We start from the raw sequence: 21,766 nt of genomic DNA on the forward strand, positions 1-21,766 counted from the left end.
CTAACAAAATTAAATTTAGTTTTCACTTTTATTATAAAAGGAAAATATCGAATCTCCTTACATTAGATCTAAATATAACAAATCTTAAAGACCCAATTCATTTTGGATCAGTTAGTATCTGCTTTTCTCTAAACGTGTAGGAGCTATGTATACCTCTTCTGCCTATTATGCATTTATTTAGCTTAACTACCATTAGTATATTTCCATTATTTAATCACTTTTATAAACAGACGTAAAACGCAATAGTTTTATTTTAATCTGTATACAAGCTGATTGTAAAATATATTTTTTTAAATAGTCATTGTCTTACCTACCACGTAATTATCTATTTGTATTTAAATAAAAACTCTATTTCTCAATAATAATTGAAATTTTAGTTCTTTTTAATACTCCTTCATTACATGAATTTTTACTATAAGCCACATGGGAAATAAAACACATTTTTCTAATTGCTTATTATACCATGTCTTTTATTTGAGACTGACATTATATATATTCTTACGAAACCTATTAGAATGTATTTTAATGTTAAGAAACCAGTATATGTATGTTAAAATACTAAAAATTTAAATATAAAAACAATTCTTGGTGGGTAACCTGCCATGTGTCATTTATATGGTCCCAAAAAGTCCCGCCTCCTTAAGATATTTAAATTAGACATATATCATTTTAATATCAAAATTTAATAGAAAATCAACTGTTTTAAAAAATTTCAAATAAAATAACAGTTTCTTTATTTAAATAAGACAGAGGGCTTTTTAGGACCACCTATAAAATATGATTTAAAAAATATATATATATAAATAATTGACTTATATAAAATAAATCAATAATACCTTAATAAATTAACAAATAAATATTATAATATCATTAAATAAAATAAAGTAGCTGCATAACTGCAAATAGGGCAAAATTCCAGAACCATAAATAAGTTTAATAGCAAGTTATCCATTTGGTCAGCAGCCAACTTCTTTATGACCTGAAATTTTAAACGTTTATTATGAGAAAATAAAGTTTATTTTTATAAATTGTTAAGGGTAATTTAACTTTACTTCTTCTCCAAATGAGGTTACAATAGAGGACAAAGTTCTTTCCTTTTTATTTTTCTGAAAATCGCCCATTCGCTCGTATATCAAACAGGGTTGTTCTAACCCGTTTAAAACTAGTGGCATTTAACAAAAGAATAATATTCTTTGAAGTGAAACGGCTTTTAATCTACATACAAAAGACTAATTTATAAAAAAAAAACAAAGTTTTAATGGCTTTTATATTTTAATAGTAATACTAGTGAGTCTTTTAATTTTAATAAAAATACTTACAAATCTTCTGGTATGCAAACAACGCTCATAAACCCATTTACGTCATTGAAAGTTAGTTGTTCAAAAATTAATGTGATCGAGTTATCGTAAGCTCCGCTGGAGACTAATCTAGCCGAAGAGACGTCACATCCAATATTTTCCACATATTTTCCTAAAATAATATAAAACATAAAATTTGGTGCATAACTTTAAAAAGGTTATTTTGAATAAACATTGTTATATAACAACTATATAATTTACTTAGTCTGTGGCTTTTAGTGGAGAATAAAGTATTTATCAGGTGTGGCTGTAGAGTTAAAGTCTCTTGATTCTTATCGTGGGCGTAATAAAAGTATTTGCATGTAGCATTAATAGATTTCCTTTTTTTGTTCACCCTTAAGTTTAAAATATTTTTTTTATACGTGTGTGGATGAGAGGAGATAGAAGCAGCTTATATAAAATTAAATTGCATTATTTCATTTGATGCTAAGTTTATAATTAAGCACCAAATGAAAAAATTGTTTAAAAAAAATCTTTAATTTTGTGGCACATTTTTTTATTGTATACTTTTATTTAATTATTTTTAATTTTAACCAAACAATAAAGACCTTCTATAGAAATCAAATCAATTTTTAACTACTGAACAATTTTCACAAGACATACGCTTGTAGCAACCCTGATATAAATATTTTCATTTTCTGTCCTTCGTACAAATAGATCATCTTCCTTGTTGGTTTTGTTTTTTTTTTGCCAGTGGTTCTGAATTATCTCCCAAAAGATTTAAGGTGGTAACTCATAATTCTCGCCACCCAGCTTCTTTGGTGTTCCTTCACCACCTAACGTCCCAAAATGTATTTTCTGCATTTTAATTCTTTATTATTCTCTCTGTATATAATCTGACCATTTATTCCCACAGAATTAAGTAGAGACATGAATATTGTTGGTGTCCAGTGTCGAATGTGCCGGTTTACATTATACAGGGTGTAGCAGCTGGAGAGCATTTCAGGTTGAAACCAAATATTTTTCAAAGCCTTAGATTTTCTTTAATAAAGAGGGCTCGTATGTGTATACAAATTAATGGAGGTAACGTAGAACAAATAATTTAGGATTCTATGATTTTTATTATAATAAGTAATTTAGCATTAATTTAGAAAAAATAGTTTACGTTTATTTTATTAACTTGATAAAATGTATCTAGATTTTAAAATTAAGATATCTAATAAACGGATTCTCAAAACGACATTTAATAAAAATACTTTTTTTTCAAGAAAAGATTGGAGAATTAGAATTTTTTACTAGAACTTTATTATACAGGGGGAGAAAAAAGTTTTGGTATTTTTAACACATGCAATATACCGCAGGTGGCGCCCTCTGCCAGGTATAGCGAATCCGTAAACGGATTTCAATTTCTCGTTCCAAAAAACCCCCTAACACCAAATTTTAATTTAATATCTTATAAAACACTCGACATACTTTAAAAAAAACGATTTTATATTTCTTATTTTAGCGCCCTGTATATTAAATACCGAGCGTCCAATTAAAAAATGGCATAACGAAAGTCGCATTATTTTGGTCCACCCTATATGTGGCCGGCGGATTGGCCTCCTTTTTCCGGACACCCTGTATAATAATAGTAATAATAATTTATCTTTTATTCAAAAGAGACAACTCTTATACTAAATACAAAAGTATTACTAAATAAATTTAAATAAAAAGGGCGAGGTCTAGCCTAAGGCTACTCAAACTTAAACCTAATAAATGAATTCAGATAATTATACTATTATGAAAATGTAAATACATTGATTATTTTTCTTCTAGGTTTTTGCTATTTTATTAGTATTGTATAGTTTAAAAGTTTTAAGGTTCTACTTACGTCTAGTTTAATAGTTTTATCTATAGTACCTAACTTTTAAGTAGTATATCTTATTTTAAAAGTCTAAATCAAGTTTATTGTGCATTAATATAGTATATATACTCAAAAAGTGTTATTAGCGTAAAACGATCTTCCATAACACCATACATTATATATACAATTACGGTACTGTTAAAAAAACAATAATAAAAAGCAAAAAGTTAAATAAAAATTAATATACAGACAACCTAACCCTACTAACACCACCCAGACGTAAATTATTGAGAAGAGAAAAAAAAATTATCTGTTGTAAAAACTTAGTGTATTGATTTTTAAAAGAAGAATGACCAGAGCTAGCCATTAGCAAATAATTTGAATTGAGAAAATCCACAGCATGATAGGCAAAACAGTTTTCAAATTGTGTTGTGCGGTGAAAGGGAATATCAAAATTAGCCGCATTTCTAAGATTAAGGTTATATAAAGTGCCCCTTGCAGTCAAGTATTCTGTAAGATAAGCTGGAGAGTTGTGTTTTACAATTCGATATACAAACATAGCAAAGTGAAGGTCAACACGAAAAATGTAGTATTTTAAATGTTTACTATTGACATATAATGGAGTAATGTGGTTAAACTTACGACCTCCATAAGCAAAACGCATACACATATTTTGAGCCAATTGTATTTTAGTTTTATATTCTTCTGTGCTGTAGTAAACCAACTTACAGAAGTCTAGCTGTGACAGGATTAAGGATTCCACCAAGAGGTATTTAATATGGTCAGGAAGAACATATCTAAAAGAATAAAGACTCTTCAATTTTAAGTAAATAGAGCACAGCTTCTTTAAAACATGCTGCCGAAAATTCATCGCAACATCCATTACAAATCCCAGATTTCTAGCATATTCAACAGACGGGATAATTACTTCTTTTATATGAATAGTTGTAAAATTGAACCTAATAAACTTAGCCCTGACGGCCTCGAACCCAATAATCAGGTATACACTTCTTTTGGCATTAAACAACAAACCATGTACAGAAGACCAGTCCGAAACATTGTCCAAATCAAGATTGATACCAGCAAGTCCCTCGCAAGAATCTTCAGGATAAAATAAACATAGAAGCTGAGTGTCATCATCATATAGATGTAATGAGCATTGATGAATCTGAGATGGTAAGTCAGCGGTAAAAAGAGCAAAAAGTACGGGACCAAGAATGGACCCCTGAGGCACTCCATGTTGAAGATATTGAATGTCAGACCTAGTCCTATTAATGTCCACATCCACATAATGACCACTTTGTTTTGTTTTCGTTTGGTCTCTTAGAGAAAAATGGATGATACGTTTCTCTATGGTTAATAAGGTTAAATGTCTTACTATTATCTAAAAGTACCAGACAGTCCTGTTGCTGTGCTATGACAAGCTCTAAATCCAGACTGAACGTCTGGCAGGATGTGTTAAGAAAAATTAAAATTGTTCATCATGTCGAAAACCATTCAACCATTTTCCCAAGGATCGTGAAGAGGCTATTTGGTCGTAATTCATCCAGACTACCGACATGTTGGTGTAGTCTTGGGCAGTGGCTTTACTCATGCCTTTTTCCTTATGATAGGATATTCGCCATTCTGTCAATAGTTATTGTAAATTGTCGTTATCACAGTAGCCAAAAAATCAACGCTAAACAGAAGCATATCGTAACTTATCTCATCAGTACCCATACATTTTGATTTAATCTGCGAAAATGATTTATAAGCATCATACTCTGTAACGATTGATCATTTGAAGGTGTTAATAAGTAGGAGTGGTCTAGATTATTAATTGTCTTGTTATTGTTTTTTTTAATTATTAGCCTTTAAGAGTATTTTATGCGTCCATAATTGGGTAAAACATTATATAATTGGTTTATTGGTGGTACTGGTTGTCATTTAGTTTTTAATCACAAATAGATGATTACTCATTTAGGTGGATGTTGTGTATAGTTTTTATGACATTTTGCACAATACGTCATAGGAATTTTGTAATTTATTTTTTTGTTAGCAAATAAATAAATAATAATAATAATAAAAAATAAATAATACCTAACAACATTTGATTGAGTTATCTACTAAGACGTTAAGTGACGTAGCTTACACCCAAGGTGTCGAGCGCTGGGTTAAGATTTAATATATTATATATGAATAATTTCCAAAATATTCTTAAGAATATTGTCTCTTTTTGTTCCACCTTTTTGAGCATAACTTAATAGAATATGTTTATAAAGTCTATATAACTTAGACTTTTAAGATGTCTATTTTTAATATTATTAAATTGTTGAAAGTTAGTAATTAACAATTAAGATTGTTAAAATGTTGTTACCTGGCATTGAGCTTAATCCACATAAAGAGTCGGCGATTTCCATAAAACCATCGTCAATTCCTGATGAACCTCCAATTTGTACGTAATCGTCTAAACCACGTTTCTGACACTACAAATATATTAAAACATTAAAAGAGCCTAAAATAAATATTCTTAATGACAAATTGAAAAAATACTTTAATATGAAATATTAAAGGTGCATGATTTTTCTGGAAATGTTTTTAAAGTAATTTTTAAACTTGCTTGTAAGTTATATTATTAATTTTTTTATTTGTCGAGTCATTAATCTAAATTTAAATTGATAATATTTATGGAAATACATAAAATACAGTTTATTAATTCTATAAAATTAAATAAATAATATTAGTTATTTAGTTTTTAAATAATAAAATTAAAACTTTATTTATATATTTGCGCATTACGTGTTTTATCATATAAATTCTGGCCATGCATATTAATGCTTTATTAAATTAAAATATTAAACATAAAATGGTTTGATCGAGTTTTACGTTTATAGGTTATTTTCGTATTTACTTTGAAATATTTTCAAATATACTTGCTACTAGTTTTTCTTTGTTATATGCCTCAAAGTAAAAGGAGAAAGATATATAATTTTAAGAAAATATGAAAATGAAAAAGAGACAATCAAAGATTAGAAATTTGCGTTAATAAAGGGTTTTATAAATCTTTAAAATCTTTCGCATAAATGTGCCTTTATTATATTAAAAAAAGACGAATTAGTAATTTAAAATAAGGAACAAAATGATTTTGAAGTGAAGCAACCCACAATTCTTTTAAAACCATTACAGAATCCACAATTACTTAAAATATATTTTTTGCATAACTCGAAAAATAAATTTGATATTCGCAAAACTTTTTAAGAAACTAAATACATAAATTCTCAAGAAAAGTTAAAATTAAATTGCTTAGGCAGCTCAGTCATAAATAAATATCACGTCATAAATATTTTATTTATTTTATTTTTAATGGCATTAAAAACTTATTCTAGTAGAATATAAAATAAATAGACCAAACAGAGTGCAGCAACTTTATTAAAAGTTTTTATATGCGAATTTAGAATTTGAAGACCAAAGTTATATTTAAGGCATAATTTACCAGGGGCAGAGAGCGGAATGCTAAAATTTGGAATATTTATATTTTAAATAATATAAATGGTTGCTTATAATAAAATAAATAATAATACGCATAAACGCCTTCAATTTTTGAAAAAACTCACAATGACTAATTAAAAAACCTTCAGACATAATAAATTAATTTTATTGCTGTGTAGTCGTTTACTATGGAATAATCGAAATAAGTCTTTTTTTGTATGTAATTGAATCAATCACATATGTGAACTTTGAATTTATTGCAATCGTCATCGATTCCTGGGTCTTAGATAGGTTCTTTTTTCATGCCAAAAATGGTGGCAAAAGTCCATTATTTAGCATTCTACCGCATCTCACCTGTCTAATATGCCTTGAATCATCTTGGAATATTACTTTTCGTATGTTTTTAAGTTAATCACAGACGTGGATCATCAATTCATTGCGATCGTCGATGATTTCTGGGTCTCAGATAGGTTTTCATGCCGAAAACGGTGGCAAAAGTGTCCATTATTTGGCATTCTACCGCATCTTATCTCTCTAATATACCTTGAATCATCTTGAAATATTACTCTTCATTTGTATTCGAGTCAATCACAGACGTGGACTATTAATTCATTGCGATCGTCGATGATTCCTGCGTCTCAGATAAGTTTTCATACCAAAAAAAGGGTCAAAAGTCCATTATTTGGCATTCTACTGCATCTCACCACTCTAATATGCCTTGAATCATTTTGAAATATTACTTTTTATATGTATTTAAGTCGATCCCAAACGTGGATTATCAATTAATTGCGATCGTTGATGATTCCTGGGTCTCAGATAGGTTTTCATGCCAAAAACGGTAGCAAAAGTCCATTATTTGGCATTCTACCGCATCTCATCTCTCTAATATGCTTTAAATCATCTTGAAATATTACTTTTTCTATGTACTTAAGTCAACCACAGACGTGGACCATCAATTCATTAAGATCGTCGATGATTCCTGATTGTCAGAGAGGTTTTCATGCCAAAAACGGTGGCAAAAGTACATTATTTGGTATTCTACCGCATCTCACCTCTTTAATATGGCTTGAATCATCTTGAAATGTTACTTTTCGTATGTATTTGATTCGATCATAGACCTAAACTATTAATTCATTGCGATCGTCAATGATTCCTGCGTCTCACATAAGTTTTCATACCAAAAAGAGGGTCAAAACTCCATTATTTGGCATTCTACCACATCTCACCTCTCTAATATGCCTTGAATCATCTTGAAATATTACTTTTCATATGTATTTAAAGCAATCGCAGACGTAGACCATCAATTCATTGTGATTGTCAATGACTCCTAGGTCTTACAGAGGTTTTTATATAAGAAACTAATTAAATACATTTTTTGGTAAAGAAAAATGAACTCGGAACAAATCTTGAAAAAGTATTAATTTTGAATAAAGCTCTTAAATTTTTATCTTCTTTAATATAATCAAACCTAAATTTTAAATTGTTTGTTAATATAAATATAAATTAGTAGTAATTAAATCAAATAAAAGCTATGCATAATAAAAAAAAAATAATATTCCTGGACTGCAACATCGCATTAGTAAAAAATCGAAATTTTTGTATGCTGTACCTAAAACGCTAATGCAAAGTTGCCATTAGCACTGGAATTTCTAAAATTGTAAGTTGTATAAGAAGCAGATAAGCCTAAGAAAGCATGCAAATGAGCAAACACCTAAGCCTCTAATACATGGATTAGACTATATTAACCAGACCTTATGTAATACTCCAGTCTCAAATTCATTACTTCTATCTTTAGACCGAGTTACCCCCACATTAATATCCAAGATCCTAAGAGCTGCTGGAAATAATGCGCTGATACTGCAGTTGGCCCTTTCACCGTAATTCCGAAGGGTATATACTTGTTCGGACTGAATGAGGACATTGCATGCTTAAGAAAAAATAATCCCCAGTTATAATGGTTTTCCGTTGTTAAGTTGTTAACTTGTTATTATTAAAGTATTTATTAATACATACGAGTTGGGTTTTTTACGAATCGAACTGAAAAACTAAAGCTGGACCCCCTGGCCGGCATTCTGTATTGTATTAAAGCGACGTTTTGGGAGCTCAAGAAACTCTTTTTGATTTTTCGTTTACCACAAGTCTCGGTGAATCTGGTTTTTAGTTCTTTTGGATGGTCGTCTGGGTTTGGGAATATTTTTTGGTTTAACTCCCAGCCATCTACCACCTAAAAAACAGATACAAAGAAAATAGGTTAACTGAAGTTAAATTTAAAAAAAAATTAATTTCGTCGGTTAGTTCTTAGCTTTGTCAAAGTTTCTCCAGGTTTAGGTGTCTTTGAAAATATTCAAGAAAAATGGAGTTGTATATTCCTTAGGCTAAAGAATGCAAATTTTATACCTATTTTTTAATAAAAAGTTGACCAGAGCCATTAAAGTTCTGCTTGACAGCGGCCTATCTTGTTAATTAAATTGGTTAATCTTTTAAGTTTTTTGAGATACCATGCCAATGGCCTTGCACAGAGGAAAAAAAATTCTAGTGCAATATTAAGAAAATTATATGCATAACAATCCTTTTGGGTGCTCACTATTCTACAGCTTAATTCAAGAATTCAATTTTGAATTTAATTTTCATTTTACAATAGGAAAATTGATTCCATTTCATCACAACCTTCTATTGGTGCACTTTCAAAGCAAGCAGTTAGTTATTCTAATTATCAAAAAAATTATTAATAAAAAAAGCACCATAGCCATTAAAATTATGCTATACAATAAACCAATACTAAAAAAAAACATTTTTTTTCTTCTTAAAAGTATTTACATATTAATTTTATTTGCTAGAATATTTTTCTCTTCGATAAGTAGAGAACCCTGACGGGGACAGCTTATTGATAGAGAAGTAGTAAAGCAAATATTGAAGATGCTTTTACAATAAATGATATATCAAAGAATGATTTTCTTAGAAAAAAATTAAAAAAAAAACATATTTTGTACAGAAAGATTTTATCTAGGAATAATAATTTATATTCACAGTAAACAAAATTCTATTAATACCATTATATATATGTATATATATCCATAGAAGTGACATCAAACGCATTAGACTTTTAAAACTAGGACACCAAACGCTTAACGTATGGTAATTCGATATTTTTGAGAGCTTTTATCTCTAACAGAATGACCCAAATTGCCATTTCAGATACTTTATAGGTCTAAGTTTTTGTTTTTTGCTAATTCGTAGAACGAGTATAGAATAAATAAAGTTGACTTAATAAAACTTGTATGGCACAATTGGCTTTCAATTGACCCCAACACTGAAAAGCATGTACCCTGACCGTCTAAATTAGAAAGTATTTAGTGGAAGCGATAATTAAATAACGTGCAAGCTTGTTGGGTCAGAACTAATTAAAATTTATGGTCAGATATCTTAAGGAATTATCTTAGTAACTTTGTTATGCTTTTTAGGTTTACATAATGATACTTTGAAATACAGAAGGCCTAAATGTGATGAAAAATGGTTTAGGTTAAATTAATAAAAGCAACTTTTTTCTTATGCTAAAATATTGTTTTTCTTAGTTGTTTTATTGCTACTTTATTTTTATTAATATTTAGAGTTATTAAATGATTCCAGTCACGTCTTGGTCGCCTTTAAACTCTTAATTTATGTAACCTATGCATTATTAATGAAATAAAATTCAAATATCTTTATTGTTTACTTACCACAACTAATCCCTCATTATCACAGCTTACGTCTAAGTAATTAAACTTAATTTCAATATTCTGGTCAGGTTCAGCGTATAAATAAATTGCGCATACACTTCCATCTGGATCGGTTCTAGATTTTAGATAATATTGTCCTTCTTCGCCTAACATAGATATGCACTCTGGAAATGTCACAATTTCTATTAAAATTTTGAAATTTTTATTTCAAAATTTTGTATTTATTTCATTGTTTCTTATTTTTAAATTATAATTTTTGAAGTATTAAGAACAGCAGTAGTGTTATCAAAATTGATCAAAGTAAAGAAATTTTGTATTGGCCTAGAGAGATTAGTTAGAAGAGAAGTGCAGGAAAAATATTTATGTTGGAAGGGATTTTATATAACTTATTGATCAGATGCAGTTTTTATTTGTCTTAACTCTGCAATAGTGGCTCCAAATCTGAGATCAGAGTGTATTAAATTTATGCGTAAAAGAGGAGAGGATAGAGCCACCCTGTTCATACATTCAGCACAATCTTAACAAGATTGATTTGTTCTCATTTTCGCACAAAATTTTTCCGAGTATTTAGTTCAGTGTAGTGTTCTGTGATTTATTTTTATTTAGCTGTAATGATAAGGTAGAAGAATATTTTTAAAAGAGTAGTAAATTATATTATAATTATTGCATAGGAACTGGGAAATATACAGTAAAAACTTTAAATATCTATACTTAAGACATTGGGAAAATATTTTGGGGTATAAGTTTAATCTTTGGGTTTCATTTAACATTCGGAATCCCAAACATCTTAGAAATAAACAATTATATTTGATATTCTATATCTGTGAAAATTACTTTATTCCTAATTCATTAATGATCAATTCAAAGATTAGTTGGCTCTTTAATAAATAATTTACCTTTACCATTTTACCATAGTAAACAAATATTACATTTAACTCAATAATGTTTCCTTAACCCATTCACGGACACGTCTACATAATAATATGCAGACAGACGTGCAGGGACACGCCTGCATATTAAGACGCAATTTGATCGTCCCCAGAGGACAAGTCTTCGTTAATTGCAGTCGTTATTAGCGTGTACTAAGGTTTAGAAAGATCTGTTGTGTCCCACTAAATACTACAATAATACTGAGAATAGTCCCATGAAGCGTATAGTATGCATATATGTAACCTGCGCATGTGTTGACAGTCAGCTGATCTTTTGGCACCAAGACTTCAAGTGCAGACAAAATCTACATAAGGTTAGACAATCAGACGTGGTTTGTATCCTAATAAAGTGCACGTGTTCGGTAAGTTTTAGAGGTGAAAAATAAGTAGTAGAGGCTCATTTTTTTAAATTATATTTACATATGGTTTTGGCCAGTTTCAATCTGGAGTTGGTGGTGATAATAGAAAACTAACATTGAAAAGTAGTGCACACAATAAATAACTAGGGCACAGTATAATATTTTGTTTTTACACGTTTTTGCTTATGTAGCGCCAGCTGTGTAGCTCGAAAATTCGTTGTGTGGTAGTTAGGTTAGGTTCAAACTTTTTTATGTGTATAGATTTTGGTAACCAAAACGGATAAAAAACATCTCATTGCATGAGCCCCTCCTCGCCAGAAAATCTAGGCAAGTACATACTGTAAATGGACATTCTGTATTATATTAGCTACTTGTTTCGGCAGTACCAGTAAAATTCTATTTTTCTTGCAGAAAAATGGACGAAAAAGAAGAAGCTAGGCTGTTGAAGTTTTATGATGTAGTCGAGACTACTGAATCAGCATCGTCTAGTTCGGATGAGGCTAGTCAACAAAGTGATGAGGATCCTTATCATAACTCTGAAAGTGGGGATGAAGACTATGTTCCATCAAATAATAGCTCTGATGAAACTCAAGAAAGTACCGCTTCTGAGAACGAGCATATCAGTTCAGCATCGAATGACGCAGAACCTTCGTTACCATCGCCAAGCTCTAATCAGTCAGACAGCGATAAGGAATGGCACAGCGACGTTGAAGACATTCCGGATTTCAACTTTGACAACGCAAATGCTGGGATCAAATTAATATTTGATCATGTACCATCACCGCTGGAAGTTTTCAAAGCTTTGTAGGATGATAAAGTGATGGATCTTTTGACATCATGCACTAATGAGTATGGGAAAAAAATGGAAACGACCAACAGACCCCGTGCAAGGTATGCGCGAATGGCATCATTTCTGAACACCAATTTTGAAGAAATGTGTACGTTATTTGGATTGTCACTTCTTCAAGCTCAAGTACGTTTTCCAACTCTGCGAAAACGAAAAATATTCTCCTTGGATCCCTTTTACTATCATCCCATATTTTTAACGTAATGACTGCAAGGAGGTATGAGCAATTACTACGGGCGTTCAACTGCACCAAGGAAAAAGGAAATTTCTTCTCTGCTACAAATTTTGATACCCAATTATCAAAAAGCCTTTTCCCCGGAAGAGGCATTAGCACTGGATGAGTCGCTTTTATTGCACCGAGGCAGATTGAGCTTTATGCAATATATAAAAAATAAACGTACCAAATATGGAATTAAATTCTTTGAATTATGCTCTCCAATTGGGTACAATCATAACATTGAAATATATAAAGGAAAACAGGACGATGGAGAAGTTTCCAAGCTACAGGCATTGGTATTCAGATTAATGCAGCCATTTTTAGATAAAGGTCATCTACTAATTATTATAATAGCGTGGGGTTGTCCAAAATTCTCCTTCGTAGAAAAACTCACACGACAAGTACTTTGAGATCAAATCGAAAACAAAACCCAAAAGTAGTTACGACAAAAAAACTCAAAAGAGGCGACCATATTTGGAAAGGAAATAGTAAAGTGTATGTCAGCAAATGGAAGGACAAGCGCGATGTTTTGTGCATTCCTACCAAATTTCACCCAACGATGATAGAGGTTTCGAATTCTTATGGGAAAAAACTACAAAAGCCAAAAGAAATTCACGAATATAACATGAATATGTCGGGGGTAGACAGATGTGATCAGTTTACTTCCTATTATAGCTGCCCCAGAAAATCAATCAGATGGTACAAAAAGGTGATATTTCATCTGTTAGATGTTACAGTTATAAATAGTTTCTTGCTGTATCGAGATATCACAAAATCAAAAACAAATTTACTTCAATTTCGGGAGAGTATCGTTGGGGGATTACTTGGGATTCCAAACAATTGGAGAGACGGAAGAAAACTGGTGAACCAAGGTGCAGCAAAAGCTGCAAAAGTTTCAGTCCCTGCGGCACACGTTACAGCTGAGAAGACAATTGTACCTGAAGTTCTACATGTCTTAGAAAAAATACCAGTCCCGCCCAACTCTAAACGCAAAAGTAATTTCCTGTGATGCCGGGAGTGTTCTAAGTATGACAAACGCGGGCAGACATCATGGAGATGTAAGGTTTGCGAAACGCATCCCCCATTGTGTGTTGGGCAACGCTTTGAAAATTTTCATTCCAATAAATAAATTTCGGTTTTTGTAATACCTTTGTTATAAGCATATGAATTAATATTTTTGTAGTTTCTTACTTTTGTGAATAAAAACTTTTATTTTTATAGATAATATATTATTTCGTAGTACCTATGCAACCTTTCAATAAATATATTGTCTGCATAAGCAGGCTTGTCCCCATATAACACGTTAAGTTGTTATCCAAAGGGACAGGTCTGCAATAGCAGTCTGGCTGTTTCTTTACGAAAAAACACCACAAACAAAAAAATTCTAACTGACATATAATTTATGACCTTAAGACATGTCGATTCTAAAAAAAAAAAAATGTCCCAGGAAGACCCCAAAAAATTTTGTTTTGTCCGCGAATGGGTTAAACTGACATCACTGTTATGGGGCTATAGATAGTTTTTTTTTTATTTAAGTCAAAGATTTAAAAAACTAATAGTTCAAAATGTGTTTTTTATTTCTGGACATTGAAGGCCTGGACTTAAACACAAACTGTAATTAAACCCAACTTACTTAAACCAGTTCATAAAACTAAATCACAAAGACACTTACACCGTATTCATCTTACTACAACGCAAAATTCCCCGCAAATAAAATAAACAAAACTGCCTGTCCAAATACGCACTAAACACTCACAAAGTTACTATTTACATTAAATAACTAAATAAAATAATATATCGCATACATTCCAGGCGAGTGACTCATCATCATCAAGCAAAAACCTTACCTACATATATCTGGAGCAATTTGAAATAATAATGCTAACAGATTGGCGAAGGCGTATATTTCAACACGACAAAACCGCATTTAAAATGCTATTTAAAATAATCGTAAACGAATTGGAGAAAGTGCCGGACATATTTTAAATATTTCAATTATTTTAAATTGGCTTGGACCCCCGTTTAAGGAATCGCCGAGAATTATTTGCTCTAAACAGTGAAACCGTCGATAACGTTGCCAATAGAACCGCATTCTTCAATAATCCAATTATTTTTCACGATATTTCTAGTGTGTTTTTAATAGTTTTATATTAAATGAGTGTATGATGCGGCAACGTTGTATTGTTTCGCTTGATGGTGTGTTATTATTTATTATACAGGATGATTGATGACCGACGGTACGTTAGCTGTATATGGAAAATGGAACGTAGCATTTTTCTGAAAATTTGGTGGCTATAGTAACAGACAATGCTTTATCGGTATAACATTTTTTCAGCACTGCATCGTTCTCGCTTATATAAAAAAATGGCAACACCTTTGATTTTTTAATTGGAACACCCTAATTATTTTTAGATATTTTGATTCCTTGCTACATTCTGAGTCTTTTTTAATCATATGTATCTCTAGAAAAAAAATAATGTTGCGTCTTTTTTGTTAAAAACCAAGGAATAACTAATTAATTGTTTTTCAACTATTTACGTCCCTAATATAGCTCAAATTTTAAATATCACTTTAAAAACTCACCTCAATTAACTTTAAATAGCCTGATTTACTCAGCATTACACGGGGTCTTCAAAAATTAACTTAACATCTTTCATTGACCAAAATGGCGAAAAGAGCATTTTTTTAAATGGAACACCCTATATTTTATTTAATATTCTAATGGACAGTTAAAATACCTTTAATTAAATATAACATATTTATATACCTAAGTAGCCGCGCTTTAAAAAGAAATATATTTTCATTTAATTTTTATTTATAAAATTACTTAATAAAAATGTCACACTGGTTTAATAAATGACAGTGATATATCAAGTTAAAATAGTAACATTGTGTTCTACCATCAATAAATTGGCAAAAATTTGTAAGATAATAAAATAATTTTGTTAATTCTTACTCTAAATTAAAACCTGAATTAAATAAAACAAAGCCAGTTACAAATGAAGAAGATAATATTATGAATGTATTGGCATATTTTATTGCATATCAACAAACTTCAATTAAAAGTGCTAAGGATGATTTAGGTTTGTCTTATTATTTAAGGAATATTGGCATTCATACATACAAGTTCACTAAAGTTCAGCCATTTAAACCATAAGACTATCACAGAAGGGTAGAATTCTGTGAAACCATTTTAATCCATATTGATGAAAAATAATTTACCCAAAGACGCTCAATACACAGCATGACTCATTTTATTTCAGTGCATGAGCAATTTAGGAGAGATTCTATCCAAATCTTGAAAACTGTAAACGTTTCAAAGCCAAATGGAGACTTTGTTAACTTCTCTAAATCTTGCAATTTTCATTCGTGATTCCATTCTGTAAAGCTTATTTGGACTTTGATTATTTGCAGTACAAGTTGGCCAAATTCCTGGACGCATTATATTACCTATACAGATATTTTAGTAACTTGGTTTAATGTGCTGTCTATAAGCCTTTTGGCATTTTTACGTCAATGCAATTTGTCCACAAAGAATATTCCTTATATTATCCAAGGAATTCTGTTTTAATGTGCTATTTAAAAAAATAGGTATTATTGAAAATGAGGATTTTTTTCTGAAATTTCCACAAAATTTGCATAACTTAAAAACTATTTATGTATTAATATTTACGGCAGAAAAATACACTTTATAGTTAATAGTTGGATAAATGTGAAACGAGGAGATATTTTTTTACTGCATAATAAAGTATGTTTGACACATTGTCACTAATCACGTGATGAATGTGTTTTCCACTTGACAACACTGAACACTACGCAGATAAAAATTGAATGCATGTTGATCAAATAATTTGATTAAATACTTATTTTAGCATTTTTCGAGAAATATACAGGGTGTTAACAGATATATCGATTTTTGGGGAAGAGGATTTTGTTTTCTAAAATTCCACAGTATGCTTGAAGAAGCACTAGCACAGAAGCTTAAAAACTACTTAAAATAGAAACTTAAAAATTCGTATTAGCGTTTTTATAAAATTTAATTTGATACCCATTTTTGCAATTAGTAAAAAGATAATTATGAAAAAAATTGATTTTTGGAGTAGAGGATTTTTTTTCCCAAACTATTCATAATTCAGCAACCACTCAAAATACAAATATGAAAATTTGTACCATAAAATTTAACTTGAGGCTTATTTTAGCAGTTGTCATAAATTTACATAATATTGAGAAAAAAATTGATTGTTGGAAGAGAGTAATTTTTACAAAATAACTCAAAGGGCAGTAAATAGTAAAATAAAAATTAAAAAATTCGGATACGCAAAAACTTTATAAAATGCTTATGACTAATAAACTGCTTAAAATAATTTCTTAAAAAAAACATCTCAACGTTTTTCAAAAAATATACAGGGAGTTGAGAAAAAAATAGTTTTTCTAAAATATGTTTTTTTTAATTCAACGAAAAGCCTATAATTCAAAAACTGCTTAAGATAGAAACTTGAGAATTCATTCATATACCTATGCAACATAAAATTAAACTTGACACCTATTTTAGCAATTTCTAAAAAGTATACAGGGTAATAAATAAAAATATTTTTGAGGTAGAGGAATTCATCTCCAAAATTTTCACAAAATGCCGATTACTCAAAAAAAAACTGAAAATAAAAATTTTACAATTCGTATGTGCACTCTTTATATAATTTAATTAAATACGCATTTCAACAATTTAAAAAAATTGTACAGTATCATAAAATGCTGTTGACTTAAGAACTACTCAAAATAAAAACTTGAAAATTCAGGTATATAATACTGAAATAACTTCATTTGATTTTCATTTCGGTTTTTCTCTTAAAATATATAGAATGTTGAAAAAAATTTTTTTAATAAAATGATTTTTTTTCAAAAATTCTTTAAAGAAGCTTAAACATTCGTATAAGCGTTCTTCATAAATTTTAACATGATACCTATTTCAGCAATCTTTAATATATATTTTCTCTGTATATTGAAAATTGTATTTTAGTATTGAAAAAAAAAATTTTTTTAATTTTCTTCAAAAAATTTCATTATATATCCAAATAATATAATAATAAAAAATAACTTAAAAACTCAAAATACAATTTTTAAAATTCGTATGCACTCTCTTTATATAATGTGCCTCGTAAAGAGAAGTATGCAGACTGGCAAGCAGTAAAACGCCTTTTCCCACGGTTAATCGTTGGCCGTAATGCATCCTCCGAAAATTAAGGTATATGGTTAGCTCCTAGAATAACACCAGAACAGCTACGATCCTTTTTAAAACTAAATTTCCATGATGTAAGATGGGAAGAACATCCGTCTAAACATCCAGAAATGTATGTTTTCAAATCCTTGTCATTTAGTTTCAAATAAAAAGCATATTTTCCATCACGGTGCATGGTACTCCAAACTTTCTATTACGACAAGCCAAGATCAGCAGCAACTTTCCTAGTACTTGTAGTGGGATCATCATCAAATGCTTGCAGAATTAGATCTTCAGCTTCTGGAGAATATCAATCTGGATTAACACCAGGCTCATTACGGCTTTCACTTTCAGTCTCGTAAATATGTTGATAATATAAAACACTCCGACATTAAAAAATCTTCTCTGGTATAATGGTCGTGCTTGCAGTCCATTGCAATGTGCTCTGTTAATGATATTTGCATCCTCTTCGTTAGTTAAAGCCACTATTTTAACAAAAGAAAAATTATACTTGACACGTACAACACGAAACTCATTTAAGAAGAATTTAGATTTTACAGTTATTATAAGATTGTCGACTGAAATTGATATAATTAATATTAACCTGGTTGGAAATGAATAAAGCTAAAGAAATGTTCCTAATTTATTTTTATAATGTAAGCAAACTTATTCCATAAACAGAAATTTTTAACATTAGCTTAGACAAGTAAATTTTTATTACTACCTTTTTATCCTATTAAAAAGAAAAAGAAAACATGTATTTTATATCTCATGTACTAAGGCATGTTTAGCTTCTAAATCGCCTATTATGTCACCTCCTCAAAACTTTTCATTAACCTTCCAAACACCTTGTATATTAAGAACTAAATATATTAACAGTTTTAAAATACATCTAGCTTCTAAAAGCAGAATGTTATCTTCTTTTCATTTAAAAGTTAGAATAATTTATGTTCTTCTATTTAATTATAAATAATGATTTTATACGTTCAACACCATATGCCTCTTCAAGTACATCGATTATACCAAGGAGTCAAATATTTAATTTCTTGCTACTAATACCCTCTCTAATCGTAAAATGTTTTCCTTTAACCAGTTTGGTAATCGAACTAAACTCTCATATGCAACTTACCATCGACATAATGCTCAGGATCCCTTTTAGGTCTAACAGGTGACGAGATAAAGTCAGGTCCAATTTCCTGATTCAAATGGAGTTTTGTAGATGGCCCTAAGGGCATCTGAAACAACAGTAAATACATAGTGTTACGTAACTTGCTTGAGCGATAGAATTTTCGATTATAAATTATAACGCTGTTCTTGTGCGTCTTTTTGAGTAACGGCGTTGCTGGTTAACGATTGATATAAAATATTATGAATTTTTAAATTTATCGCATATTTTATACAGTTTTATAACTTTCATAGGGTGTACGATGTTAGTGTTAAAATAAAACTCGAATAAAAGTTTTACAGTAATTCAAAAATGATGAACATTCATTCACGAAAGTTTTGGGTGTTTTTCCTATATGTGTTACAAATGGATGAGAGCACAGAATTTTTAAATTATTAAATATAGCAGTTCTTTTTCAAATGCGTCTTTATTTATCCAATTTGACTTTCTCTGATTTATTATGGATTTCGAAAACTCTCAGACTAAGTGAATTAAAAAAAAAACGTTTTTATTAAGGATATAAATTTTACGTTGCAGACAACAACAAGAACCAACATAAACTTAGATGTAACCTTTAATGACTTTAAGCACTTTAAATGCTTTTAGTTAAAAAGTAGCTTATGGTTAAGTTGTGAAAAAAAACAGATCTTCTCAGGGTAAAGATGAATGGCGATAATTAGCCTGGTTATAGCTTTCTTTTAAGCAACAAGTGGGTTTTGTACTAAAATTAGAGAGTAAGACTTTTTGTCGAAAGGTAAAAATAGACCAACAGTTAAAATTAAAAAAAAATACTTATATATATATAGTTATTTTTTTTAATCAATATTTAAGTTTAAAATTGAGATTCAAATTACAAAATTCTCACAATTACAACATATAAACATTAGGTAATTACCATGATACAAAAGTAAAAATAATGTACAGTACACAACAGTAAATGTCTAGGATTGGAGGAACTTTTAAACTGTAGAAGTCATTTTTAGTACAGCTGTACTGCAAGGTTTTGATGTTTTTTAGTAGCTCACTAAATTTAAGGGCTATAAACTCTGTTCGACTTAGGCATGTTGATGGTGCAAAAATGGATCTTTTGATCTCTTAATATAAAGAACGTATTCTATGATGTACTGACTGCAATAGTGGTTATTCTTTGAATCCAGATTTAATCCTAGAAAATTATATAGAGAGTATTAATTTATTTTTTAACTTTTTGTCAAAAGAATGTCATGCGAAAGACAATCGCAAGCCTTACTCAGATCATAAAAATGTGCTAGAAGATGAACATGTTTCCCAAAAAAATGCATTATTGCAGACGGTAGATAAAGGACACCAATACCTATGCTTATTCCCTTTATAAACCCAAATTGGCTATCAGTAAATAGTTTATTAGTTTTAAAAGAGTTGTCTGATTAGTTTATATAGTATGTTTCTTAGTTTAGTTTGTTTGTTTTTAGGCACTTTTTGTCACCTTTGATAGGATTGGCAACAGCGATGACATTTCTCCTATGACTTATAATGTTCCACTTGGTCTTACTCGGGCTTGTTCAAGATGCAGTTCGACTGTCAATGGCTTGTTTTTACTATTTAATACTCTTATTATAGATTTCTTTAAAGTTCTCATATTATTCCTTATACTATACCTAAGAGATTGTATTTTTTGCAGAAATCTCCTACGAAGCGTGAATCATTTTACAGAGAGATTAAACTAAGTTATTTTGTTTGGCTAGGTGGTTGTTGAATCGTATAATTTATTAGGAAATAACTGCAGGTATGCATGTCGGATTTTATTGGTAAAAAATTCAAATTATTTATTACAGGATATTCTTTTCCGAGATAAAATCTCATGAGTAGGATTCCTTTGAATTAAACAATTTTAAAATAACTCGTTCTGTAGTTGGCCTAAAACTTGCTTTATCCAGATTAAATACTTATCCTGTATGACCAGAAAGACTCGTGACTCTCTCAGCAAAACCTATCCACAGAGAAGTTAATGAAGATGTTAAGAGAAGCTTTTCCCCGTGTATTTCCAGAGATCATGGTTAAAAGTCATATATACATAAGACAACACTCTCCTCATCTCTACTTAAGCAAACAGGATATTCCTGAGATGTTCTTAAGACATTCGTTTTAATTCATTATTCTTTTTCGTGAAATATAATATAGAACAATAAATGTATAAATATATATACATGAGAATCTATAAAAGTAATTAATAGAACCTTAGTTACATACAAAAAAAAACAAATAATAAAACAAATCAAAAATTACATCCTTTTACAGTTAAACCTTCTATATATAATAAATTAAAATGCTTCACAATGCATCCATGCATGCATACATTTTAGCAAGGAAAACATAACTTGTTGCATAAACTAAATGCCTATGACCAACTTTTTAAAATTACCCACTCAAAATTTTTTTTAAGTTTTAATTAAAGGCACGTTAAATAAATAAAAAAAAATAATTTTTAATTTCTAAGTGCTATTAAATACCGCAACTTTGCCCGAATTCAACCAACCTTATATCTTTTACGGCCCTGTGATTATTTTTAATTATAACGCGTTTATTATAGTCATAACTCAACTTTTTGTAAATTTTAATTTTTTATTAAAAATAAAATGCATAACTTGAATAGAACTGATAACCATTTTTTTTTAATAAATATAAACTTTCTTCTAAAAATTTTATTTAGAAAATAAAAACAGAAAA

The 21,766-nt window shown here is 29.7% G+C and overlaps 1 protein-coding gene across 2 annotated transcripts in view; it reads right to left on the reverse strand.

Annotated features, from left to right (window-relative positions):
• Positions 1 to 440: 440 nt before the first annotated feature.
• LOC126740323 (corticotropin-releasing factor-binding protein) overlaps positions 441 to 21,766 on the reverse strand; it is a 49,196-nt gene continuing 27,870 nt past the window's right edge. For both annotated transcript variants that reach the window (XM_050446304.1, XM_050446296.1), the window contains 7 exons: positions 19,025 to 19,130; positions 10,329 to 10,492; positions 8,626 to 8,836; positions 8,364 to 8,539; positions 5,501 to 5,609; positions 1,320 to 1,470; positions 441 to 979 (listed from right to left, as the gene is read on the reverse strand). In XM_050446304.1, the coding sequence (XP_050302261.1) occupies positions 973 to 979; positions 1,320 to 1,470; positions 5,501 to 5,609; positions 8,364 to 8,539; positions 8,626 to 8,836; positions 10,329 to 10,492; positions 19,025 to 19,130 (924 nt within the window). In that variant the 3' untranslated portion in view covers positions 441 to 972. The remainder of the gene's footprint in view (positions 980 to 1,319; positions 1,471 to 5,500; positions 5,610 to 8,363; positions 8,540 to 8,625; positions 8,837 to 10,328; positions 10,493 to 19,024; positions 19,131 to 21,766) is intronic.

Source organism: Anthonomus grandis, chromosome 1, assembly GCF_022605725.1.
Source record: "Anthonomus grandis grandis chromosome 1, icAntGran1.3, whole genome shotgun sequence".
NCBI lineage: Eukaryota > Metazoa > Arthropoda > Insecta > Coleoptera > Curculionidae > Anthonomus > Anthonomus grandis.